Genomic DNA, 27,942 nt, shown 5'->3' on the forward strand with positions numbered 1-27,942 from the left:
GAGAAAGATGACAAGTGTTAATATTTGATATGTTTAAAAGATGTCATGATCATTTTAGCATTTTATTTTATCATTTTTTAATATCCCTAAATGTGTGATTAAATGTGTTTGAACAATGCTGGTGTTGTTTTGCTGTTAGGAGGTATGCTTACATAGAAGTCCTGTCAATGACTTAGTGAGGTGCTTCTGTTAATATTTGTGTTATCGTTGTTATCGTTAACAGAAATTTAATGTAATATCTGCAGCAACTTGGTGTGACAGGTCTAAGCAGCACAGTAATGGCACTGTAAATAATTTAGAAGTAATTTACCGTAAGATCTGCAGCAGCGTTTTTATAGCGCAGGAAGTTGTTGTTGCAGATGTTATTTTTGTTGCATGATGCATCATGACATCAAACAGGATGGGTACAAAGAGGGGTTCTCAGAAAGCATTCAGGAGATGATTTAAAGTTACCCCAGTGTTTGAAAATCCTGAAATAACCCTGACATCAGACACTGTAAGGTAAGTCATGTGACTGGCAGTGATCTGTGAATGATCTTTGCAATCAGGGAAGAAAATAATTCCTATTATTTGTTCAGGGTCTTCAACCCAGAGGGTTTTATTTCAGCAGCTGTGGTCCAGAGACTGTGAACACCAACAGATTGAGTATGTTCAGTCAAAAGGTGCTCACTTTCTTATTCAGTCTAACTGGAGTGAGGTCTGTCTCCTCTCCTTCCTCAGGTCTGATGGCCGTGTTCCTGAACTGAAATGACTCAGAATGCGTCTGGATGGGGGGGATCGTCCCCGTCCAATTTATCGTCCTCCCAGTGTGGCCACGACATGACCAGCTGGGAGCAGTGCATGGACCAGATGTACACGTACTTCTACCTGATCCTCTTCATCCCAGGTCTGCTCCTCAACACCACTGCCCTGTGGGTCCTCTGCAGACATATCAGGTACACGCAAAGAAGAAGTTTAAAGTGGCGTGTTGAGAAAGAAACATAGCACGCTCAACTAACACTTGATCATGTTGCTCTGCAGAAAGAAGACCAAGGCGGTGATCTTCATGATCAATCTAGCGGTAGCAGACCTGGCCCACATCCTGTCCCTGCCCCTCAGGATTTATTATTACTTCACACACTCCTGGCCCTTTGGACAAGGAATCTGCTTATTCTGCTTCTATCTAAAATTTCTCAACATGTATGCAGCTATCGTGTTCCTGGTATGTTGGAATCGTATGAAAAAAGTCTGATGCTTTGCTTTGCGAGTCATTGTTTGACACATAGAAACACTTCCTGTGAATCTTGATTTGACAAATGATTCTCATGTCACTGTTTTTTCTAATCCCAGGTTTGCATCAGTATTCAAAGGTGTGTCTTCCTGCTCAACCCATTCGCAGCTCGCCGGTGGAGGCGGCGCTATGACCTGCTGATCAGTTTGATAGTGTGGCTGGTTGTTGGTTTGGCCTGCTCACCTTTCATCGTGATGCGCAGCAGCAGCAGCAGCAGCAGCAGCGGCAGCAGCATCCTGCAGACTGTCTATAACCAAACCTATCCTCCTGACATCACTACCAGTCATCCAGAGCCGTACACAGAACTTTACTCTGCAACCTTGAGTTCAAGCACCAGCAGATCCAGCACCAGCTCTCCCACCATAGCCTGCTTCAAGGATTTGCCCATGCGTACCCTGTCTCCCGCCCTCGCTCTAACCATGATGGCTCTTGCTGAGCTGTTTGGTTTCTTGATCCCTTTGGCTTGCATCAGTTACAGCTCCTTCCGCATCGCCTGCTCCCTCAACCAAAGGTACAACAAGCAGAGCTCGACCACACTCAACTCCCCAGTGCTCGGCCGGCTGCAGTCAGTCACCTCCTTCAGTGGGACGGAGAAATGTCAAGAGAAGCTGACAGCTGGGGAGAAGCGCCGCGCCCTGCGGATGGTACTGAGCTGCTTTGCCCTCTTCTTGATCTGCTTTGCCCCTTACCACATCAATTTCCTGCTCTACCTCATGGTGTCACAGAAAATAATGACCCACTGTGCCACTCAGCTGGCTGTGCGTCAGTTCCACCCGGTGTCTCTGTGCCTGGCCAGCCTGAGCTGCTGCCTCAACCCTCTGCTTTATTATTTTCTAACAGCCGAGTTCAGGTTGCACCTCGCCAGGCGCACCTCCTCCTTCACCGCCTCTCTCCTCTCCTCCCCGGTCAGCTCCCCGACCCCTCGCCCCTCTCAGCAGAGGATGACCAGCATGGAGAGCAGCTGCTCGGACAGGGAGTAGTTACCCCAGAGCTGTGCAACACCTCAGAATAAGAACTGAGCCAGAGCTTTGAACACCACATGGAAAACCATCAAGAGGAAATGACTGAAGAGCAAGACATCTGATAACAGCAGCTGGATGTGTACATATTTGTTTCATAATGCTTGTTACCAAACAGCTACATGAATGTCATCTTAGTTTCCCAATGCACAGGAGCTACAGCTTGTTGTTGAACTTTAGAAGCAATGCATCATCTTTAAATAAGCTATTATCTACACTGCCAGGCCAAAAAACAAAGTTGCCACCAAAAAGAAAGGTCATACACTCTAAATTTTGTTGGACCACCTTAAGCTTTGAACACGACACTCATTCACTTTGGCATTGTTTCAATAAGCTTCTGTAATTTCACAAGATTTATTTCCATCCAGTGTTGCATTAATTTTTCACCAAGATCTTTCATTGATGATGGAAGAGTCTGACTTCTGCGCAAAACATCCCAAAGATTCTCAATGTGGTTAAGGTCTGGACTCTGTGGAGGCCAATCCATGTATGAAAATGATGTCTTATGCTCCCTGAACCACTCTTTCACAATCTGAGCCTGATGAATCCTGGCATTGCCATCTCGGAATATGGATGTACCATCAGGGAAGAAAAAGTCCATTGATGGAATAACCTGGTCATTCAGTGTATTCAGGTAGTCAGCTGACCTCATTCTTTGAGCACAGACTGTTGCTGAACCTAGACCTGACCAACTGCATCAACCCCAGATCATAGCACTGCCCCCACAGGCTTGGACAGTAGACACTGGGCATGATGGGTGATCACTTCATCTGCCTCTCTTCTTACCCTGATGGCCCATCACTCTGGAACAGGGTCAATCTGGACTCATCAGACTTCATGACCTTCTTCTGTTGCTCCAGAGTCCAGTCTTTATACACAACTATTCAGTCCCAATCCCACGAGTTCCCCTTCAAGGAAATGCTCTTACTTTCACTATTAAACACAGCCCTGAGTTCTACTGTTGTTTTCTGATCATTCAGGATTTTTTTCCAGCCACATTTCTTCCTCAAAGACGATGGGTCTCCATTGTCTTCCTGTTTTTAATAATGCATTGAACAGTTTTTGACCCAATTTTAGTAGTTTCTGTAATCTCCATAGATGTTTTCTCTGCTTGATGCATGTGAATGATTTGACCCTTCTCAAACACACAAACATCTTTTCCACAACATCGGAATGTGTCTTTTGACATAGGTGTCTAAGAAGTGAGATGCAACTTGTTGCACTTGTCGGGGTTAAAAACCTTGTTCCCACCTGAAAGATAAACGCCCATGCATTTTTGTTTTTGGCCAGGCAGTGTATTCCAAACCTGCAGATCAATGAAAATTGTTTTTTTTTTTTTTTTAAATAAAGCATTTGTATGTCTCTTGTCTTATGGTACCTTGATGTCTGTCACTGTTATGTGTCTAAAGTTTGATGACAGTGAAGCTGCTGGTGTCACAGTGAACGAAAAACAGGTGCCAGCTCCTTCCTCTTACTTCCTCTGGTAACACAAAGTGGTGAAGACAGTTGGCAGCAGTTGCAGCAGCTCCAAAAAACCATCAACTGCCAAAAACTTGCAGTTATCTGTTCAAAACTGAAAGTCAGCCTCCACCAACCACCTACTTCTGCATCTGCTGAACTTAAGTGGGCGCCAACTCTGACGCTTCGCCCACCCTGGACCGGCCCACCCTTTGAGAAAGCTGCACATCATTATCATCGAATTCAAATACCTTGTTACAAAGCTGCACGCTGTGTTTCATGTGTTTGAGTAACCACAACACCACATTTGATGCATGCGTCAACATGAAACCAACAGCTGTCTAAAACAAATGAAAAGCAAACTTAAAAAAAAAAAAAATCACTACCAGAATTAATTCCTGGCTTGTTACCGCATTTCTTTCTGCCAGTCAAAAGAACAATAACAGCAGATAGATGTCACCCACAAGGAGAGGAGCAGCTCTAACACCAGAACTCTCAGTGTCAAAGGTTCTTGTAAACCACTCCCCCACTCTCACAGGAAGCTCTGTGAGTGCCAAAACCCCCCGAACGGCAAAGACGCAGGGAGAGAAAGACAGACAGATACACAGAGCACAGAGAGGAATAAAAACCGGAAATACAGATGATGAGAAAAGATAAGTGAAATACTGTATCTGGGAGTCAGGAGAGGAGATAAACTCTGAAAGGAAGACAGAAAGTGAGGAGGAGTTGGTGAAAGAAAGTGAGTAGCATTAGAGGAGGAGGAGGAGGAGGAAGGGGATGGCATGAGTGTTGGCTGATGCTTCACCCTTCTGCTTTTTGATGCGGCAGTCTCAAGTTTGAAGACGGAGGTGAGAAATGATTACAGAAATTTTACAGCTTCTTTTGAGAAAACCTATCTGTGTGAGAGTGTGTGTGTGAGAGTGTGTGTGTGAGCTGGATGCTTTCAGCGTGGAGTCATGCCTCATGGGGAGCATGCATGTTTCTCCAATGTGAGGAATGTTTGTTATGTCTGTGAAAGTGTTTCTGTGGGTCAGAGTCACTGGTGGTTGCTTCGGCTGTGAGTTCACGTACGTTATCATCGATAGGGTCGTATCAGTGTGAAAGCATGTGTGTGTGAACAGATGGGGACCACTAAACTTGGGGTTGGGGACCATCTTTTTTGGGTGCTGATACATGAGGCTGGACGTCATGTCTGAGCGGAAAAAGTGTAGCACGCCAACATCCCACAGAAAGATGAATCACAGAGGATGAAGTTATGTGTTTCCATTGGCTTGATCAAAGCACTAAAACAGAAAATACGGTATGACTTAGTTTTAAGAAAGAAACATTTCTGATTTTGTATCTTTACTCCCAAACCTGATCAAGTTCGCCCTCTATGATCAAATTTCTGTCACGTGTGGCTGCTGGATATTACTCAAAGACAAACCTCTGGAGATCACGTCATTCATAACAGTAATCCAGAGTGAAGAAATGAAATGACAGTAATCAGTCATCGCAGAGAAATACTTGAAGGTTTAACTGATGCCAACATTCTGCATATGCACAGTGAGGGTGCTGAGTTTATGAGTGTAAGGTCAAAGGTCAGTGGGGCTGAAAACATGTCTGGGGTCTGAGGGTCTATTTGGAGACCCCCTCTTAATGGTCTGAGGAAAGGAGGCCAGTGTGTCATGGAGGAAAGGAAACCTGCTTTTCAGTTATCCAACTTCCCTCTGCTCATTTATTTCCTATTCTGAATCCAGTTGTTGACTGTACAATGATTTAGACCATTTTAACAGATATACTTTTGTTGCAATCGAATATTTATGACTGCAGTCAAAGAAAAAAAAGGAACAGGAACAAAGTCTGGTGTTGGCCTAATAAGAAAAACAGAGCAGAGAGTCTGAATTACACAAGTGGAGGTTAACATCCCACAGAGTGCTCGATCCATTTCTCACAGTCAGATGGGAACTGACAGTTTCTCCATATCAACGTTCTTCATTGACAAAATAGTCCAGTCATCATTTTATTACTTGTAACCAAAAGCACATTGTGAAGGTGTTAATCTCTGACTGAGAGTTTGTCAGGGAATCGTTGAAATATAATGGACAAAAAAAAAGAGAAATCGACTACTGTTGCAAAAGACAGTCCCCCAAACGTAAAAATCATCTGCGTTTAATTTCCCACATCTCCTTTAAATGTTGGAAACAGAAAATAGAAAATTTCTGGCAGGGATCTTGAATTGGTATTGCTAGCCTGACTTCTCCAAATATCACTTCGTCGTCCTCAGATATTTTCAGCCTGAACATATTTCTGCTTTACTTCACAGTCGAGTTCGTTTTGATGTTTGGAAGTCTGTTATGAAGACTTAAAAGCTCTGTGAGGACTTTCTAAGTGATCTTGAAATAGTTTCACATTAAATAAGTTGCCTGTTCACTTTAAAATGAGATTATCAGTATCCATGATGCCACACCAGCTGGCAAAGTTAAGCAGTGTGAAGAAAGATCTTTCCCCTAAAGATTTCTTGATTTATTTTGTAGCAATGGAGGAGACTTGGTCTGGACTGGAAGAGCAGAAAAAGCTAAACAATAGAGTGACAGAGCACGAGCTAAACACGAGGGCTAAACTGTTTGTGATAATGTTGATTCCAACCCACAGTCAGCAGTTATTCTGCAGTGGTCTGTTCAAACTTGAGAGTCTATCAATAAAATGCAGAGTGAGGTTACGTTAGCTCTGCTTGGTAGATGACTGGCAGGACACAGCTAACCAGGATTTACAAACATTACACATTACGGACACGTCTCAGAGCACCGGGCTGCGATAGTTTGCTCACCTTCAATACCTTCAGTCTGCTCACAATAGCACTACGTAACTACAAATAAATACATTACTTTGTCACTTTGCATGCTGGAAAAGTTTGCCTTGAACAAAAAAAGGTACTGTTAAAAAGAAGATCTACACTCCCTTCATTTACTCCAAAACCATAGGCTGTATGATAAATCATTGCAGTCTCTGTGATGTCACCCATCTGTTTCTGAAACAGAGTTTTGAAGCAAATCATTTACAGGGGCCCAAGGGGCAGCATCTGGTTAATAAAAATGAAGCCTATGTGGAAGTGATAAAAGTTGCTGTTAGTTGAGAATCTGCTTGAGGCTGGCTGAGGAAAGACTGGAAGTCACGTACACACCCAGACATAAAAAAATGACTTTTACAGCATGAAAAATATATATATTTACAGCATATTTTCAGCTTGGTTCAAAACACAGCTTGGGTCTAAAACGCTGATTTCACTATCGGCACACACTGTACGGTGAGTGATTTTTTTTTCTACCTCTGTGGTTTAGAAGTTATTAGGATTGTTTGATTTTCCAATCAGAGGCACTGCTCAGGTCACGTGACTGCCAGGCGCCCTGTAGCTGCTGGAAGAAAAACTCTGAGCTGGCGTCATAGCAAATGTCGCTACGTCCACGGATTTGCTTCACTTCACGGTTTCAGGAACAGACGGATGACGTCACGGAGGCTACGTCCAAGTTTTATACAGACTTTGCAGGGGCAATATTGGAAATGAGGCGGGCTTTGAGCCCCCACACTAACAGCCAAAGGGTGACTGCTTGTCAATCAACTGAGCTGTGGCTCTGATTGGGTAAGCTCATGTTCTCAATATGTTTTAACCTGCCAGCTTTGAAAAAAATTCACACATACCCCTACAGTGGGCGCTGATAGAGAAATGAACTGTTCAGACATTTTTTGTATCAGGATGTAAACAGGTTAACGTTTATTGTCATGAAAAGTGTTTTTTTTTTTTGTTTTTTGTTTGGCTTGGTGTGGACGTGACTTTTGTTTCGACCCACCCAAGAAGGTGCAGATGTAAATTAGCTATAAGCTAACTCTGGAACAATGCATCAAATGATGAAATGTATGTTAAATAGAATAGATTAGAACTTTATTTGTCATTGCAACAAGTGCAACAAAATTGCAAATAAAATAAAATAAATTAAATTAATAAATAAATAAAACTAATAATCAAATAAATAAAATGAAATAAATAAAAATTAAATTAGAAAAAAAAGGGGAAAAAAGGTGGACACTCGATGAACTGCAGATTTTAGCACTTCCTCATTGTCTTATATTTTTAGGCTGAAGGTTCCTGTTTCTTCAAAACAAATTTCTTGACAAGAGTCTTGTCCATGTGACAGTAGGTCTTCTTCTGTCGTATGTCCTTAGACCTCTAGCTCCGTTCAGCAAGCCAATCAAGTGAGCCACTATCGAGGTCTATTAAGCACGGTGACAGTAGGTGATGGTGCTCATGGGAAATGGTGTCTTTATCCAGGAAAAAAGCTACCAATCCTGGCTAATGGTGTGAATAAGCAACAAAAGATAGTCCTTACAGAGCCTTTAACCATTCAATTATTTACAGTATTTTGTCTCACAGGCACATCTGGTTGTTTTGCTTCTTTTAAGCTAGTCTCAGGCCCGAACAGTCATCACTCTAAAAGTGCATGTGCAAAGTCTTCAGAAATTAGACACCTTCATGACATCTTTGTGGTTTTAAATGAGGGTGTGAGACTGAGGAAGGAGGGGGTGGTAACTGCAGGAATGAACATCTGAAAATTTAAACCATGGGCACTGATAGGATAAATTAAAGCTGACTCTGAATCATAAACTATCAGAGCACGTGAAGAGAACCAGTTCATCGAGCAGCAGTATGATGCGTTTAATGATATTATAGTGAAATCTGATTAAAATGTAATAGTTTTATAAGTTAAGGTTCATGATCAGTAGATATAAGGAACAGGAAGACGAAGAGAGGTAGAAAACAAGTTGTTTGATGAATATGAAACAAGCTTCCTGCTCCAAATTATGCAGAGGTTGCTTTGCTTTGAAGTGACAGTCAGGGGTAATTTTTTTAGATTATAATTTTATATCATGGTCATATGAAAACACATCATGTTAAATCTTAAACCATTAAACTCTGTCACTGTGGGTTAGTGTCATAAGAAGGAGCCAACTTTTAATGTTGAAAATCAAGACAATTTTAGAAATAGTCTGGACTGCAGCTGTATTGAGCACTTGTTAATAGTTACACCTTGGTTACGCTGGGTGCCCCATGTTGAGAAACCAGCTGGACAGCTAGAACAGAAGCTGTGCCATAGATGGACTGTACTTTAACGTTTGGGTCAAACTTTCTGAAACTTACATAAAGTTAGAGTTGATCCCATCTACAGTGCAGCAGATAACTGAGCCTTCAGTTCTCTGATAAGTTTTCTCCACCAGGGGCCCGAGCATACCAGGGTCCCCTGTGGATGATAATCTAACTTTAACAAGCAAAGGCTTTTCCTTCATTTGTACAGATTCTTTTTCCCTGTTCCCCCTTTAGTCACGATCTCTCAGATTCATCCTGGATCATTTTGAAGGGGTCCTGACCCCTCGCTTGGAAACATTTGAGTGAAAGAAAATAGGGTCAATCCAATGTTTGACATCCAGCTGCTGTGCTGGTTTGCATGGCACTATCAACAATCCAACAATCCCATAGAGCCATACAGGGAGTGACTGTGTTTAATCCTTTTAGACAGAAATGTGCCAGCACACATAACAAAAATGTCAGACTTTTTAATAATGTACAAAAAAAACAGCAGCTTGCAGAAATGAATGTTTCAGCTGAAAGACTTTCATCAGTGTTTTACCTGCTGTGTGGGTGTGACTCACTCACATGCTCAGTGGAATATAATGAAACACACAATTACAAATAATCAACCGAGTTAACACTTTGAAGGGGAATCGTAAGTCAAGTAAGTAATCAAAAAATTACTCTTTAATGCCTTAAATACCAACTGGAGGGAGACCGTATTTTGAGGTAACAAGAATAAAGAATCCAAAAAAAAAAAAAGAAAAAAAACTTGGATCACAAATCCAACTAGAGAAATTGTATTTCCTCGCAGCAAATGTGTTGAAAAGCTGAGGCTGAAGAAGGAAAACAAGATATGAAATTGCAAAAAGCAGTAAAAAAAAAGCAGGAAATAGGAATGGAGAATAAGAAGAAGCAGAATAGATTGTAAAAACATAGAAATAGAGGTTAAAGTAGTAAAAAAAGAAGAAGTAGTACAAGTAGTTTGAGTAGTACAGAGGGAGTTGTGGTATTATAAGTAGCTGAAGTGTATCAGTATATGAGTACTTATAAAAGTACTTTTGTTTGTGAGCGACAGAAAGAGCTCTTACATGTGCCTTTGTTGTTGAATGTTTTGATTCGTTAGTATAAACAGCTGTGTGAGATGAAAAGTTTCCGTGCAACGAGCAACGAGCTCGTTAGGCAGCTGGAGAGCTGCAGCCGTTTAACTTCTGTCTGGGACAGTTGATGGACATGGGAAAAGTAGGGTCTGTGTCTCTCGTAGCCGTATGAAACATAGGGAGCTAGTAGAAAAAACGACTGCACTGTGAGAATCTGAAGAGATGAAAAAGATTAAAATGAATGGTTATGAATGGTGACGAGCTGACATTACATTCTCACATTCTGGCTTTTTTGGGACAAACAGTTCAATCTTTTGGTTATGAGAGTTTGTTTGGGAAGGTTGATTGTCTCATCAGCAGCCTCCTTCTCTCTCGCTGCTGAAGTCACACACTGTAAGAGCGATTTTCTCACCTCAAAACTCATCTGTTTAAATGTACCTACTCTGTTCAACTTACTCTCTCCCCTATTTTTAATAATCATTGTTTTTATAATATTTTTTATTTTTGTTTTATACCCATCTTAACTTTTGTACTTAAATTGTAATGTGTCCTTGAGTGTCCTTAAAGGCACCATACAAAAAAATAGTATTATTATTATTATTATTACTATTATTATTATCAAAGTTTGTGTTGCTTAAACAGTAAAATCTTGAAAACTGTCAAAGATATCTAAAAGTTACATCACATTTATAGTCAAAAAGGATTTGTGAACATTTTAAAGCACTTACTTTAAGATTAGCATCTTAAAATTGAGGAAGTTTTTTGGAGAAAAGACAAAGTTTCTCATTTTTTTTAAAAGGGACCTTTTTGGGCAAAAGTGAAATAAGTCAAAAGAAATGACAAAAGTCATTGTATCCATGTCCTGAAGAAGCTGATTTGGTGAAAATTTGATTGGTGAAAATCTGTGAAAATTTGAAGACATTTTAGCTCAGCAAAAATAGTATGGAGGAAGAAGAAGAAAGAATCAATATTTTGAAATGTTAAATCAGCATTTCAATATAACTAGGACCTGACAGAGAGATATTATAAGGCATGTGACCAGACAAAATGTAAATCTTTCATTGTTGTCACAGTTTACACCTTTAACATGTTTTAAATCCAGTTTTTCAGAAACACAGAAATTAACCTAAAGAAGTTGTGAACTATCAAAGTACACATAACCAAAAACATAATTAAAAGACTGTTTTGACCAGTAAACAACATTTTTAGCCCTGAGTATATCTTATCCTGCGTCTTGAACTATTATTATGCACCAATTTTGGCATTTGTTGCACAGTTTTATGACTTTAATGTAGTCTTGTTTTTTCCAGGCTAGTTTGTGTTTTTGAACTCTGGATGTTCATGAAACACAGTTTCATATCATGATGAATAAATTCATTCAAAGGCGTCAGCTGTAAGACTTGTTGGGTTTCTGCAGAATGTACAGCGCTTTAGTTTTATACCAACAGCTTACGCACATTCCAATTGTAGTGAGGTGAGATGTAACTGGATAGGCTTTGATTTAGTTTAAGCAGAAGATTCTGTCTGAAGAAAGTGAACCCAAAAGGACTTTTTCTGGAGGATTTTTTATTGACCCCCTTTAGATAGTGTCCTCTTTTGGTCAGCACAGATGGATTTTAAGTGATTTGGAGTTTGAACATACCAACTTGTTTTCTCACTGTCATTGCTTTTTACCCAGTTTATTTTTCTGTAGTTGATATAAAATTCCCAAAGATAACTTTTTATTGGTCCCACTTAATTTTGGTCATGAACTACTTCTCTTTTCCAGAAACATTGGGGGAAACGCTAAATTTGTTAGTTTCATTTGTGACAAAGTATTTTTACTTCGCTATTACCCGTGCATCACTTGCACCACTTCTGACAACTGAACCAAATGCAAACAGGATTTTTTATGACCACTCACAAAAGTTTTATCAGTATTGATTTGAGTCCAGTCAGCACCATCATTTCCCATTAACACTGAAAACTGTGTTACACTATTTTTACACACTCAGAATGGTCACTCAGTTATTCACCAGATGTTCATCATCAGGGTTATTTATGTGACAGTTTCTTACTTCCTATAATAAAGAGGTCTAAAGCATTTACTGGAGGACATAAAAATCTCTTTTTCCCATAAAAGGTGTCTGAAAGTCTCAAAAAGAGGAAGCTCATAAACTTAAATAATTTTAGTTGAACAAAGTGTTGAATAGATTTATTCATTTCCCCACATCTTAAAATACCGCAGTGTACAGCACTTTTGTCTGTGCAGTGATAAGCTACAGTCAGTTCAGCTCAAGATTAAATGATAAAGACGGTGAATGAAGGAGGTAATGGAGCTGGGTGAAGAGGGTTGACTCTCAAGGCCCATGTGGTTATGTGAAGGCAAACAGGAAAGAAACTTTACCGAACCAGGGTAACACCTACTACTTTGTACCGAGAGGAGGCTGCAACACGCCTACAAGCTGGAAATTTGGTTTCACACTTCACCTCATGTTTCCATCTGAAGTGAGGAGTAGTGTCATCGCAGCTTGTAATCACTTGTATTCTGTGTTACTGCCAATGTCACAGGTGTGACGGAGGAGACACTTGAGAAACAATCTCATCTATTCACAACCAGAGACACTAGGTTTGTTTTGGTTGTGTCGACTAACCACACGCACGGTCTGATATACTGAACGAACCGTGCTAGTTTCACTGACGCTCAGGCGTTTCACTCTGGCTCTCTGTCATCGACACATCGTGCAGCTGGAGGGGAGACGCTCCGTGGGAGAGTGAAGCTAGAAGCGTCTCTGCGGGTTAGCATACTTACAGTAAATGGCACCGCCACAAGAGCTGCATTGACACTGAGGGTGTTTTACGCTGTGCACTGTGCAAACATGGAGTAAACCCACCTGAAGCAGCAGTTTGAACTCATGAGCTTGTTTGCATTTCTGCATGTGTTGTTTGATATGAGCCAATGGAGGAAGCATCTCTGTATACCAGTCAGGCTTCTGTAAAACATGCAAAATAAGCAGTAATAATTTACATTGGCACAAGTTCCTGTTTTTTATAACCTGAATTCATCCATCCCAGCATGCACTGAGCCAGAGTTAACCCATTTTTTTTCTTCCTTTACCAGGAAGCAGTGATGCTGGGACTGACTGCAGTTTGAAACACTTCACCATCCCTCACAGAGGTATAAAGCCTCTTCAGCACAACAGACAGCATGGACCTCCGCTCACACACGTCCACACACGGACTACAATCAGCTCTCCTGATACAAGCTTCCTGTTAGTTCAAAGGAGGCTTGTCAAGACCATCAACAGCGGTTTGACCTCTGCTTAAGATGACTGTAGGCAACCACAGCTGTGAAAGCATTGAGGTGTTTCGCACGTACCAGCACCAGGTGTATGCAGTGGTGTACAGTGTTATCCTAGCGCCGGGTCTGCTGGGTAATGTGCTGGCCATCTGGGTGTTCAGAGTTTACGTGAAAGAAACCAAAAAGGCTGTGGTGTTCATGATGAACCTGGCTGTGGCCGACCTGCTGCAGGTAAAAAAAACATCTTTGTCTTTGAAAATAAATCACATCTGATCATTTTATCTGGTGCACATTTTTAACCGGCATTTGAAGAGTTATGAGTTAATCAAACAGACTTTTATGTAAAAATGCGTGAACAGAATGATCAACAAGTTAAATTACAGCTAATGGTAGAAAAATAGAGTGTGTCCTCTTATGTTATCCAATAGAACATGTGTCATGTTTTTTAAGAGAGTGAATCCAAAAATAGACACATGTCCAGATGGTCTTGATGAGCTCTGGTTAAGTTAGTTTTTCTCTGCAAGCAGTGTCTGAAACTGAAACAGATATTTAACGCTCCAGAGCTTCAGAGATCACATGCATGCTAAATTTGTCGTGCTGCTCTGACTTAAAAACAAATTTTGCAACTCAACTATGAAATATCTGCAAATTTAACAAGCAGATTTAAAATGATGCCTCAACAAAACTTCCATCAGTTGATGATTTAGAGGAAGTTCTTATTTTTGTTCAGATTCAATCACTGTTCTTCTTCATTTACGTTTTATCTCTGCTCCGTGACTTGTTTAGTCAGGTGAAAATCAGGAACATACTAAAATGAGTTGTGATAAACAATGTGAACAAAAGCTCCTTTCTTTGAGCCTCCATGTGACTCTCCGTCTCCCCTCAGGTGCTCTCTCTGCCTCTGAGGATCTACTACTACCTAAAAGACTCTTGGCCCTTTGGTCATCCACTCTGCATGTTCTGCTTCTACCTAAAGTATGTCAACATGTATGCCTCCATCTACTTCCTGGTGTGCATCAGCGTGCGCCGCTGTGAGCTCATCATGAATCCGCTGAGGCACAACTCGTCCAGGCGGAGAGGAGACTTGTTTATTTGTGCCTCTGGGTGGCTGCTGGTCTGCCTGGGCTGCCTGCCTTTCCCTCTGCTGAGGAACCCCAGCAGTGAATCGTACAATGGTTCAAATGGCAGAGCGGTGTGTTTCTCAGAGCTGCCCATGAGGCCTGTCAGTATCCCTGCAGCCTGGGCCCTCCTGATCCTCGCAGAGCTCCTGGGCTTCATCATCCCCCTCATCCTGGTGTTAGCCTGCACCTGTCTGACTGCGGGGAGCCTTCGGCAGTCCACAGTCGGGGCCATTCCTGACCGAGGGGAGAAGCGAAGGGCCTTACGGATGGTGTTAAGCTGTGCTGTGGTTTTCTTATTGTGCTTCGCTCCTTACCACGTCACCATGCCCCTGGACTTCCTGGCGAAAGCCAACGAGCTGAGCAGCTGCAGCCTCAGGGACTTCATTCAGCGATGCCACCCTGTTGCTCTCTGCTTAGCCAGTCTGAACTGTTGTCTGGACCCTCTTATGTACTATTTCACCACTCATGAATTCTGGAGGCGACTCAGCAAGCCAGAGATACCCGAGGGCATGGCTCTCAGCAGGAGACTGTCCTGTATAACAGGAGGGGAGACCCCTGAGGACTAGACTGTAGTCAGACTCTTCAGACTTTTAATATGAAGAACTATGAGTTTGAGCCTAACCACTAAAGCCTGCGGTAGAGCCTGGGAGTCGTTCAAAATGTGATCCTGTTTCTATTTATAGTGAATAAAGGTGTCTGTTCTTTCTATATCTGTATGACTGTCATGAAGTGAGCGGTTCCTGTTGCGAAGGATGACCATCTGTGAATCATCATCTCTAACAAGAAACACGGAAGACAGGAAACTTCCAACCAGATTCACATTACCAGGCATGCCCAAAGTCCAGCCTGGAGGCCAGTCACAGCCCTAAGGGCCATTTTTTATACGGCCCTTCACATCCATCATAAAATCTACATTATACACAGAAATTAATCATATTCTAAAAAACAGGTAATTTGTATTTTTTCTAAAGCACCCAACAATGGTTCTACAAAACTATTAATACATTGAAGACCTCATCGGTTTGCATCCTGGGAAAAGTTATGTTAAAAAAAGTTCTGTTCTCTTCATTTGCTTTTCAACACCATAGCCCCGCTGTTGCTTTTCCGCAGCACTTTGTGGCAGCTTGGTTCCCTGTAAGTATTTCATCACATTGGGAAAATGGTCTTAAATCTCAACAATTTAATTAGTAAAACTCTAAGTGTAAAAATCCTAAAAATCAATATGATGTTGCCTAAAACTCAAACTAATAAATTAGTTTACTAAAGGGTTAGAGGGCTCTACTCAGTCCTGTTACAGGTACCCAGTCCTGATACTCCTGATTTGAGTAACAAGGCTGAAAGTAACAGGACTGGATTCTCAGCATAGAATTAGCAAATACATGACGTGTTGCCACATGACATTCATGCTAATAGCATGTTGAATCATTGCACTTTGTGAGGTTCAACAAAAAGTTAGTAGTATATTTTGAAAATAAGCAAGTAACATAAAAAAATGGGTAACAGAACTGGGCTGAGATTTTAAAGTAGAAGCAGTATAATTTACAAATAAATCTAATGATACCTAGTTATTGATATTTTCAGAGAAATTATAAAAAGAAATGTTTTAAAGTGATCTTAAATAAATTTTTCCCTTCTAGATATATACCTGATCGTAATCCACATTTAAAATGAGATTATCAGCGCCAATATTACAGGATACAGGCTGTTTTAAATTGTTACTTCTTAGCTTCCAGTTCGGGTCGTCCAGGACCGGATTGATTTACGGTACATCTAGGTCTCCATGACAACACCATGCCAGCTGACAAAGTTTAGTAGAGAGAAGAGATAAAACAGAGATCTGTGTTTTTTTCTGCTAAAAATGATTTCTGTGAATAATTTTGTAGTGATGTTGGACACTAAAGCCTAACTGTCAGACAGAAAAAGGACAGAAGAGCAGAAGAAAGCTAAACAGGAGAGTGATGCAGCCCGCGCTGAAGGCTAATTGGTCTGCTTGGTAGATGAGTGGCAGGACATAGCTAACCAGAATTTACTAATGTTACACATTACAGACATGTCTTAGAGCACTGAGCTGCCAGCTGCGCTACATATAAACGGCTACTAAACTACTTACAACCTGACAGTGTTTACTTGTTGTTACATTAGCCTACAGATACGTCGGAGCACCAGGCTGCTGATGTAGCTACATATAGCCGGCTGCTACAACGTTAGCTTGAGGTCTCGTTCCAAACCGTAGCGCTATGTAACTGTACTGATAAATACCTTACCTCCGCGCGTTGTATCCAGTAAAAAGTTGTCTTGAACGAAGATTTTTTTTTTCTATTAAATCTACATATAATTCCAAAACAAACACACACCTCACTAAAAGTAATTTATGACAGCCTGTAAACACTCCAGGCCACAAGGTGGCGAGGGAGTGCCATTAAAACAGATCCTCCTCATAGCATCTTGAAGGCTTTCATGTGTATTACTTTTATATTTAGTAAAACTGTCAGGAGCTGCTGGTAGTTTGGAATTCCCTCATTTTCAATGAAATGTGGCCCTCTTTGAACAAAGTTTGGTTACACCTGCTCAGAGTATTAACACAGGAGAAAATAATTTTTGTTGAATTAGGTCTGACAGCTAATTTTTGGGCGCAGAACCCAAAATTGATCTCCGTTTTTCTCTGTCACGTCAAGATTTTGAACTATAGGATCCCTGTTTTCTTATAAATAAAATGTGAAAAATACTACATTTAACAGATATGTGCTAAAAATCTTCAAATATTGACATACAATGAAATATGAAAAAAAAAAAACAGGCATGACTGCAATGTTTATTTAACAGCTGAGGAGCTACATGATCTGGAACAAAGGAAATATATACCTATGTAAATAAAACACTAAGATGGAAAAGTTACAAGCTTTGAAAACTAAAAAACATAAAATGAAATAGAACTTGCGGCAGTATGCCCATGGTTACAAAGTTAAAAGAAAAGCCAGCAAAAATCATCTTAATTCTTATTATACTGGCTTTTTGATTGCAGATATCAATACTGTCTAAATGTGACTGCTCAAACAAGTTGCCATGTAGCTGTAGATGGCTCCTATCGTAATAAGCTGGCAAGTCTTACTAAAGCTAATCAGTGCTTTGCTTATCTGGAGGGTAAGCTCTGGAGAAAAAACTTGACGTGATTGAAAAAAACTGACTGGAATTTTGGAGGCATCTTAGTTTTAAACAGTATATAATTCAACTCAATTAAGACAACAGAATTTTTTTTCAAATTGTTCCCTGGTGTAATAAAAGAGGTCAGTGTCCAAGGTGCTTCTCTCATTAGTGATAAACAATCAGGACAAACAGCCACACTTCAGGTAGAGAAATGTAACTTTATTCAACAACAAAGTGGAATTGATTTCAGTAGCTGGATACAACATTGGTTTTTAGTATTGTTAAAAAGCTGAGACAAGAACACATTTTTACAAGCACACGTCCTGTCTGATTGTCTGTCTTGGCAGTCATGAAGTGGGAAACCACTGAAAATAATTAATCTGGCAAAAGGACCGTTTGTCATTCTTTCAAGGTTTTTTTTCTTTCAGATCAGGGATGCAGACTTCTCCAATGATTTTTAGAGACAAACTGTTCCTGTGAAAACTCTGAATATACCCTGTTCAGTCTCAAAACGCTGCCTCAAAACGGCACATTATTGCAGATAACACGTTTTACTGTAGTACAAATTCAAAAAGCTTTAAATTCAGAAACATAAAGTGTTTTTCAAGATGAATTTAGAGAACGTTCCCTTTAGCTTATTCACTTCTTTAGCCCTATCAGCCCTCCCTCATGTTTACTGTCACACATGAAGTGTCTACACAAACAAACACTGGTTGTACAGGGTGCTGGACTGCTCACCTTTAGGTATGACATCATTAATGAAAATAAAACCTTCACATCTGGACAGCAGAGGCCTCTGGGAGCAGCAGGGCACTCTGGGAAATATCTACAAAGATGGTGAGTGAAAGCTCGGCTCAGGTACCATCTATTGATAACACAGACTACCATGTTTCACGTGTGCTGTGACTAAACTGTACCTCACATTTCCAGGGTGGCTTGTGTACATCACATCGTAACATAGAGCAGATCAGAACAGCAGGCTGACACAGACAGTCTGAATGAATGACTCGTCAGTACATCTAGGATATTCAATAGTAGGTACAACAACTTGTATCTGAAGGTGGCTGGATGTTGAAATACAATAACAATTATAAGTTAGCAGGAAGCTAAAGCAACAGAACAGAAAGCAACATAAACTAAACTAAACCCAGAGCCTGATGCTGGTTTTCTAACTAGTCAATACTTGAGCAAAGGAGCTATAACTGATACAGGCTGAGGAGACAGCAGAGGAAAGGGTTCAGCTAACACTGTAACTTAAATTCACTTCTCACTGGGGTTAAAGCAGGGGAGCAAAAACTGGAATTAAGAAGTCTATACAAAAGTGACTTTCAGCTAAAAAGTTGTTCCCTCCCGCGCTCACATCCTCCTACTCCCAATCCGCCTGTCACTCACTCCTCCCTCTGGATCTCTCCGTCTTTCTCACACTGTCACTCTCACACTCTCACTCGCTTCCTAAACTGCGCTCAGACTTTCCCATCAAGCCATGCAGATCTTGGTCTCGGTCACGAACTTGTTCTCAAAGTGGTGGATGAGGAAGCAGTCCTCAGCCGAGCGCTTCTGAATGCCTCCACCTGTTAGACAAAAAGAAAAACACAAACGTGATTTCAAATATCAGAGTGATTTTACTTTTGGGCTTCTACACCTTCATTCAGGACGGTCCGGACAGTGGATGGAGCAGGAATCAAACCCAAGCCATTCACTTAAGAGAAGCAGTAACTTTACAGGGGGTGAACTTGAAAATTTTCAAAACAAACCTTTTTTTTTTCTTAATTCAACTAAAAATGTTTTAAAAGACTAAATTCAAGCTGGATTCACCAGGTATGTACAGAAAAAATCATCTGAAATATAATAGCCTGTTTTAGGATTTATTTCTTAAGTGTTTTTATTCTTCTCGGGGCATAAAATGAATGTTTTTACTTATTTTAATCCTTTAATGCCATACATGTCACACTTAATATATTACTTTTAAAGACCTCTGTCTCATTACCATGACCCTTTCCTTAAAAACCCTTTAAAAAAGTGTACAAAAAGTGTCTTCAGCCAACGTGAAGGTTGTCACCCCACAACAGGAAGTCGAAGTTGTCTTTTAGCTGCTCTCCGCTCATTTTCAAGAAGTTGCAGTAAGAAAAACATCTAAATAGTTACTCATCTTTTAAAAGGATGTTTTTCTGCATTGGAAGAATGAGTTTACAAAAACTTATCAAAAAAGCTGCCAAAACTGCCCAGTTTATCAAATATGATCCAAAATATATATCAACAAAATGATACAGTGGCATTTCTTTTTTTTATAGCTTTTGTTAAAAGGGTTATTAAAAACCTCAGTTCCAAAAAAATGTTATTTTCTTGCTATTTCTGATGGTTCAAGCTTTTAAGGGTTGATATTTGTCATTTTTCATAAAGTTACAGACATGTCCACTACAGCCGACAACATACATTCAACATAATTAAAACTAGGAGCTTAATGTAAAATTATTAAATTGTGTTGTTGTTTTTTGTGATTTCATGGACAGTTATTTCTTTTTATGCTTTGCAAAATATTTTAACATTTTTTCTTACATTTTAACTTTATTTCATAGTTGACAAGCTTTTTAACCCTCTGATGCATTTCTGTTACTTTATGAAAATATCAAATATTTGACAGAAAGATGTTTTTTTTCTACCAAAGCTGAATAAAAAAACTTTTTGAGGAAAAGAGAAAATAGGGAAAATCTTGACACCGGCTGATGTGCAGTTCCACTATAGAAACCATTGCATTTATGAAAAATAACTTTTAAATATCTGTCCACCAGAGTGACCACTGTGACCAACCTGAGTTGTGTGTAACAAGTAAAAAAAAATCCACCAATAGAAAAAGAAAAGGATAATTTTAAGGTTTCTTGATTTGGGGGAATATCTGCAGATTACTTTCACTCAGTGAGTTTTTGTAATGTGCGAAAAGCTAGTGCTCTATGTGAATGCATTTTTTTCACATATTTTATTTATTCCCAAAACTAAAATTAAAACTTGTCAAAACAAAAATCAGTATAATAGTGGTAATGCAGCAGGATTTGTGCCACTGCAAAAAGCTCTTTATGTGAGGGATCTGGGTGGCTGAATCTTAACATGGTCGAACAAAACAAAATTGTTTCTTTAATAATTTCAGGGTAGAAATATGCAACACTTACAGCTTTCTCCCTCATTGGGTCATTACTCTCAGAGTAAATGGTGGTATAATAAAAAGGAGAAAAAAACCTGGAGTGCAGGTTTGAGCAGCAGAGAGCAGCACATCTATCAAAGATGCTGCAGGTTGAGCCTGACTCTACCTGTAACAAGCAGTACTACAAACCTCACAAGTCAATGAAAGACAGAAGTAGAGAAAGCTAAAAGCTTGTGTCCATACTTTGCTGGATGGAGTCAAAATGTTCCTGCAAGGAAACAGTTCAAACCTGTTCACTCTGAGACAGCCTGAATTCTTCCCAGTGAGGTTAATGTGCAGAGTTTGATTTGATATAATAACTTACATCAGAAAGAATTCACTGTTTTTGTGGTATTGTGTGACAAAGCTCCTAAAGTTTAACAAAGCCTTAACGAGCGTTAATCTTATAAATGTAGAGCTTCATCTGTAAATCCAGACCTGACAGGCTGGAGCGGCGTTGCATCCTGTAAGTCTTCTTTCCATCACACAGCCGGCGGATGTAGAAGCCCAGTGGCTTGATATCATCAATGCGCTCCGTCACCACCAGGTCCTCGTGCACCAAGTAGCTGCGGTAAGAGCCAGACTGGGACGAAACAGAAGAGGTCAGGGATCACATTGACACATATTAAACACTTTCTTAAAAACAGCCTCATGAACACGGCTGCAAAGAAATGTTAAAAGATGAAAAAGTTGGAACAACTTGATTCTGATTAATGAATTATTCCCAACTTTTGTGAAACACTGGATTAAATCTACTGACTGAGCTACGAGCCAGCAAACACCAAACACTGAAAGCTGGACGACAGGGTGAAGAGAAACTACATTTTTAAAACCTACTTAACTATGAGAGCCTGATTACATTTTCTTCTTCAGCTTGTCTACCTGACCACATCCCCCTGGACTCAAACAATGAAAAACAAAGTTTTAGCTCAGGAAACTGAAGACTGGATAGCTGTTGGTTGTTACAGTCTCCTGTTTTTAGAGGTAAAGATGATTAATTTCTTCACTTTTCATTAACGCCATCCACAGGTCAGAGCCAAAGCAAATAATTTGACTAAATACTATCACAAAAATGACAATAAGCTTAGCACTAGTCTGAAAAATGCTAACCAATCATAACCAAGTGCCCCTCTAAATTTAATTTTAACATGGTTAACATTACACAAGGAAGCGTGGGGTGTTACAGAGCATCTTGTTTGAAAATGTATGATTCAGTGAAAACAAGCTGACTACATTTACAAAATTTTGTTTTCGAACGAAACCTTAAAAAAGTTATATCGAAGGAAATAAAAGAAAAATGTGTAAGCAACACATCCAAGAGGAAATGACTCAGTTTGATTGCAACAGAGCTAATATTATGATTGACAGTCTGGAATTTGAGACGGTGATCAGTGCTGGAAATTTCACTACACATTTCAGATGTGGCAGATTTACGCAGGATTACAGCACAGACAATCACCGGTGTTATCATAAGCCCTGGATTTGCTCAGGTTATACTATCAGCACTTCTGCACCAGCTTGAACAACAATGTGCTCAGTTTGCCTCCTCCACCATTTCCTCACCATCAGCTGTGAGAAGAGGTCAATGAGGTCCTGAGGGGGGAGCACCACAGAGGTGTTCAGAGGGATCACAAAGCAGGCCCTCAGAGTCAAGTCCAGGTAGGCCGTCAGCTTCTGCTCACACACACACACACACACACACACGCACGAAGAGATCAGGACAGAGTGTAAACCACATCAATAAGAGATCAGCATCATCATGCACTGTATTTAGGTTTCGTTAGAGTGTTACCCGGTTGAAGTCATGGAGAATGTAAGCAGGGTCGCTGGGTCCGAAGCGTGGAGGTGGAACACTGATGACCGCCATGCTGTCAGAGATCTCCACCTCCTCCTCCACGCGGGGCAGGTAGTACGGCTGGCTTTCTCCTCCAGCTCCACCGGACATGTCGTTGAACTGCATGGCACCATGATACAGCCTCTGGAGGACACAAATGAATCACTGTGTTCACGCTGCCAATCACAGGCACAAACACTCCTCTGACGCCCAGACTGAGCTGTCAAGTGAAGACATCACTCACATTTTTTGGACAATACAGCAGCTGCATCGTAAGAGCAGACGCCTCCAGGAGAAGCTGGAGCTCGTGTTGGAGTGAGTTTAGTTAAAGAGCTTGTTTGGATCAAAACTTTTCTGAGCATTTTTGAGGTTTTTGCATCTCAAAGGCAGGGTCTGCTGTACGATGAGGTGCTGATGAAGCTTTATTTGACCACCAGAGGGCACAAAATGAAAATGGTATTTAATTAAGTTCTGATATTCTTTTTGTTCTGAAACTTGATTTTTCAGTGTGTTTGTACTTTCTAATTAGTGAAAGAAGGCAGTCGTCATCTTTTTACATTTTGTAGCCGTCTTATAAGCGAACAGACATGTCCTTCACACGCAAAGCAGGGCAGCATGGTCATCCTATCGAAGGGATCTTTGTCTTTACCTGATCAATGCAAGTTTAGTCATCTTCAAAATGATGCTTTGAGCTAATAACACCACCTACTGCTAAACCAAAATCAGAACAATGAGCTGAGGGTGGTAGTAAGTGTGTTAATGTAGTGGTGTTTACTGTCTACATTAATTTTAAAGAAGCATACCTAATTACAAATGAAATGAGATGACTTAATTGTTTTTCTAAAGGTCACAGCTCTTTGAAAAACAAGTAAGAGGACTAATGAATCAACAAAATATGATCCCGAAGGCAAAAAGAATATTGAATTAATCCTTGACCCCACAAAAACTAAGATATAACCAAGTGTTTAGTTTATGTCTTACTTAAAATATGTCTAATAAAATTAGTATGAGATACATTCACTGGACAAGCGTGGAAAATGCCTGATTCAAAATGTTGTAAGACAAAAATTGAGCATGTAAAAGTGGAAAAAAATGCCAATGAGGTAAATAAAAAATGCTTGACAAGTTGTTTTTTTAAATCTCAATACAAGAAATTAAACATGTACATTTTGTTACCCCAACAGCAGATTTTTTTGAACATCCTGAAGTGAGACTTTTCCTAGAATTGCCAGTTAAATGTGAGTCATATTAAATCTACTAAGACATTTTTACTGAAAAAGTGGCAAAAGCACTTTATCAGATGTCAGTTTTTGCAGTGAGTGGTTGTGCCACGTTCTACAATATGTTTACATGTTATATTGATTCTTTTGAAAAGGTATTGCTTTATTTACATTGAAGAAGAGTCGTTGGTCAGACTCACACCAACAAAGTGTGAAGTCTGCATTTTCTCTAAAGACGGAAGTGAGCAAGAGTCAGCATCCTCATTTCCCAACAGAGCAAGAAGAGAGGCCTCTCCAGCAGACGAGAGCAGCTTTAATAATCCTTCCTTTATTCAAAGAGACCAACACGTCTCTGCACATCTCTCATGTCAAGCTGTGGAGTATTATTATCAGTCATAACAAATACATTAAAAGAGCGAATCAAAGAACCTCAGGAAGAAACCTTCTAAATGTGTTTTAAAATAAATAATGTGGCTTATAACTTTTGATTGTCCTGTTTATGTTCATTCTCAATCAAGCGGCACACTAAGTATATCCAACTGTTGTATTACACTAAGATGCAAAAAAATCTCTTTTTAATTTAAATACTGAAAAAGAAAAAATAAATAAGTTAAACATGTTCATCTCAGACTTGTCAACACTCTCGATTTAGGGGGGAGCCTTTTGCTTTTTAATCCTATCTCCCACCCTTCTCCTGATATGTAATTTTTCCTTATTGTCACCCTGTTTTTAAGTATCGTCATGTCATCTCTGATAATTTTTCAAGTCAAACCAAGTCCTGAGCTTGTGCCTGATATACAAAACTCAACCCCCCCCTCCCTGTAGTTGGTTTGATCCAAGGATGCTGCATGAGAAACTCTCTGACTGCAGGTTACACAGACACACACAGACACAGGGAGCTGTGTGCCACTTGTTGCTGAAGAGTTTATGAGAAGATCAACCCTTTAATTTAAAACATAATTTATGTGATGAGTTATACTTCTGCACTGGTTAAAGAGTTTATCCATTTCATGGTTTAGGCCTGATCTGTCTATCTATTTAAGTCCTGACAGGCATTAACGTAGATTCCTCTTTAATATTCATGAGGAGAATTTGGAGCTATGTGAATCTTAAAACTCAGGAGGCTGAATGTCACTATATCATAGGTGTAGGTAAGTCATTGTACCTGATCATTTCAGGTGGTAAACATCTTATTTTTTCAAATTAAAAAAAAAAGAAAAAAAAAAAGGAAAACAATATGAGAGGAAGGTTTGTTTACTTTTAGTGATATCATATTAAACCATAGGAAATTACCTTAATTAAGTCAGTGTATATGCTGAAATCCTGAGGTTAAATTCAATACCTTTTTAAGACTTTTTAAAAAACATTTCAAAAAGTCTTAAGACCTTACCGCGACTTTAAGCTGCTGTTAGCAACCAATCTTTGATGACTGCAGTTTTCATTTTAACATAAATTAGATAAGCTGGTAAGGAATAAAGCTTGAAAGTATAAATGAAACTAAAGGCAGGTTAATTGACATTCTCATTACCACAACAAGTAACAGTTATTTAAGGCCAACTTGCAAAAAATACATACGGACGGCTACTAAACTACTGTACAAACTGAGATTGTTTTCACATTAGCCTACAGATATGTTGGGCTGCTAGCGATACATATAGCCCGCGCCTCACAAAATTACAACTTTGCTTGTTGTCATGTCTCAAACAACAGCGCTATGTAACTGTATTGATAAATACCTTATCTCATCGTTGTATCCAGTAAAAAGGTGATTTTAACAAAGAAAATTTGTTCAAAAACAACTGAGATCAGGGGAAGCTTTCTCTAAATCATAAGAATCCAAAGTCCCAGGTCCTCAAAAGTCCGAGAAATTTTCTCAGGAGGCTCGAGAAACTCTTATGATCTAGAGAGAAATATTTTAAGACGCTGAAGCTTTTTCCAGATCCTCACGCTGGTCTGTGATGAATGAGACGAGCAAAATGATCGTCCAATCACCAGGTTTGGTTATTTTTGACCCTGAAAACATTTTCGAACAACATGGACTATTTCTGTGGCGGATATATGGAACTGTCTGTCTGGCGTGTCAGGTTAGTTTGTAACAGTCACAAGGAAGAAGATAAATATTCATGGATACGTTTGGAGTCAAAGCTTGAATACCAATGAAATTTAATACCTCATAACATTATGATGAAGACTTTTTAATACTTTTTAAGGGCCTTAAATTTCCCACAATTGATTTATCAACTTGTAATACTTTTTAAGACCCGGCGGACACCCTGTTAGTGATGGGGAAAGGTACCCTCTATATTACATTTACAAAGTAGAAACACATAGTACAGAGATAAAGCTGAGCTGCTAATAGAACCATCATATTTTGACATCAAAACAACATCTGACGATGTGAAAGCTCCTTGATAAAGAATTAACTAAAACAGGATTTAGATCATTGTGTTGAAAATCATTTGATTAAAGCAGCAGCAGTGTGTTTGAAGTGTTTCAGGTGGTGAGGATGGAGCCAGCTTCAGTCACATGTGGACTGGTGTTGCTGACTAAATTTTCTGATTTCCTGAAAAATCTCCCTCTTTTAAACACTCTAATGTTGGCAGGTAGACCATCTTGGTCGAATCTAACTCTGACTGAAACTTACATTAATATATAAAAATGTTACTTAATGTTATAAAGACAATTTGAAACAGAGTCTGGGCAGATGCTTCCTGACAGAGTCCATGTTTGCTCATATGAAGGTGATAATGATTGGCTCTAACAGTGAGGTCATTAGACATGGTGGTACGTAGATGTACGTGCACACGCACACACACGCACTCACACACCTACCTTGGGAGTAAAGTATCGATAGAGACACGCTCCCCCCACAATGAGCCCACTGAGGATGAAGGCGATGCCCAGCAGGGTGAGCAGACAGCGACCTGTGGAGCCCTCACTGCCCACAGAGACAGAGGCCGACTCAGGGTCCTAGAAATGCAACACACATACACACGTACACACACACACACACATGCAAAACGACAAAATGCCGGAGAGAATCAGAATATCTCCTGCGATGGATCAACATTTCATACACAAAGATTTGACTCAGCAATCTATAATCCACTGAAGCTTTAGCCGCTGCAGAACAGCTGGTCAGAAGATGGGCGGTCCCACTCTGCTGCTGCTGCTGCATCAGGTGCACGATGGCTCTGCATGCATTTGGAAAAAATCACTGCACATCTTTTTATAGCAGGAATGTCAAATTAAGCGATTGCATTGCGGCTGTGTTGAGTAAAGAGATTAATGGCACAGCCTCCTCCAACCGCCCGCGGCCGATCCAGGCCTACTGCCAGACTAAAGACGGACTCTGGACTCAGACGTCGCATAGCTCACCTTCTCTGCGGCTGGTACCTCTTTGCCCAGCGCCTTCTGCGCCAGAGCCGAGTTAAAAGCGATCTTCACCATGCTGGAGAGGAAACCTCAGCTCAGGTTTCTTGTGCAAACAGAAAAGGGAAGACAGTGGGTGCTGGACAGCAGGTCCCGTCTACTCTCAGCAGCTCCGCGCTGTGACGCACTTTGCAACCTCGGCTTTATCTAGCGCTTCCGGTGGCTGGTGGGGCTTAAGCTCACATCCGACAGAAGAAGCTAGAGAAAAATCCTGATCTATTTCAAGCCACACAGCGTGTAAAGACAGCCAGCAGCTGAAACTATTGCTTCCTGTTTTTACTGGTGAACAGTGACAGCAGGTTTGCCTGTTTGTTACCGTTAGAGTCCTTTCTTTGATTTTTTTAAAAATACATTTGGCGCCATCTAGTGGTTGCAGGAGAGAAATACTTAAAAGTACTGGAGGGGGACAAAAATAAAAATCAGACTGTTTCTGCTGAAGCAAACTTTTATTGAAAAGTTTACACTTTCTGTTTAACTTGTCTCCTTTAAAACGCTTTATTCTGTACACAAACATGACTTAATGTTGCTCTGGCTGCACTGTAATTTAATAAAAGTCAAACCATGAGTTAACAAAGTAGCCCATTCATCCCTGTGAAATATTCCACTTTCTAAACTGACTCTGTAAATATAGTCTCTCCTAAAGACTGGGCACTACCTGCCAGCGTGTTTGCCCACTCACACTCACATACACAGGACACAGCATTCACTGCACTGTGTGGAAACACACCCATGCCAAGGCTATACTGTATGTCTGACACACATCCTCAGTCCCCTGGTCTGTGGTGGTC

The 27,942-nt window shown here is 40.2% G+C and overlaps 2 protein-coding genes across 2 annotated transcripts; one reads left to right on the forward strand and one right to left on the reverse strand.

Moving 5' to 3' along the window:
• Positions 1-469: 469 nt before the first annotated feature.
• LOC141793913 (uncharacterized) lies at positions 470-14,965 on the forward strand. The gene is made up of 7 exons (XM_074674786.1): positions 470-935; positions 1,021-1,201; positions 1,330-2,249; positions 4,576-4,595; positions 4,782-4,804; positions 13,256-13,459; positions 14,115-14,965. Exons 1-7 carry the CDS (start codon positions 748-750, stop codon positions 14,913-14,915), a joined length of 2,337 nt encoding a protein of 778 aa, XP_074530887.1. The 5' UTR covers positions 470-747; the 3' UTR covers positions 14,916-14,965.
• A 2,726-nt stretch (positions 14,966-17,691) lies between these two features.
• On the reverse strand, positions 17,692-27,492 carry LOC141793198 (integral membrane protein 2A-like). Its single transcript, XM_074673691.1, has 6 exons — positions 27,101-27,492; positions 26,555-26,692; positions 22,461-22,646; positions 22,232-22,342; positions 21,107-21,251; positions 17,692-19,064 (listed from the first exon to the last, which is right to left on the reverse strand). The coding sequence occupies exons 1-6, from the start codon at positions 27,170-27,172 to the stop codon at positions 18,970-18,972; spliced, it is 747 nt and encodes a 248-aa protein (XP_074529792.1). The 5' UTR covers positions 27,173-27,492; the 3' UTR covers positions 17,692-18,969.
• Positions 27,493-27,942: the final 450 nt, after the last annotated feature.

Source organism: Halichoeres trimaculatus, unplaced genomic scaffold (genome assembly GCF_033239565.1).
Source record: "Halichoeres trimaculatus isolate MK-OKI-2021-1 unplaced genomic scaffold, fHalTri1.1 fHalTri1_scaffold_7, whole genome shotgun sequence".
Lineage (NCBI taxonomy): Eukaryota > Metazoa > Chordata > Actinopteri > Labriformes > Labridae > Halichoeres > Halichoeres trimaculatus.

Coding starts and splice junctions, on each gene's coding strand:
- LOC141793913 (XM_074674786.1), top strand. CDS start 748: ATGACTCAGAATGCGTCTGGATGGGGGGGATCGTCCCCGTCCAATTTA. Junction 1,202..1,329: donor ATGCAGCTATCGTGTTCCTG/GTATGTTGGAAT, acceptor TTCTAATCCCAG/GTTTGCATCAGTATTCAAAG. Junction 2,250..4,575: donor AGCTGCTCGGACAGGGAGTA/GTTACCCCAGAG, acceptor TTGATGCGGCAG/TCTCAAGTTTGAAGACGGAG.
- LOC141793198 (XM_074673691.1), bottom strand. CDS start 27,172: ATGGTGAAGATCGCTTTTAACTCGGCTCTGGCGCAGAAGGCGCTGGGC. Junction 22,343..22,460: donor TTCTCCATGACTTCAACCGG/GTAACACTCTAA, acceptor GTGTGTGAGCAG/AAGCTGACGGCCTACCTGGA. Junction 19,065..21,106: donor ACGCCGCTCCAGCCTGTCAG/GTCTGGATTTAC, acceptor TTTGTCTAACAG/GTGGAGGCATTCAGAAGCGC.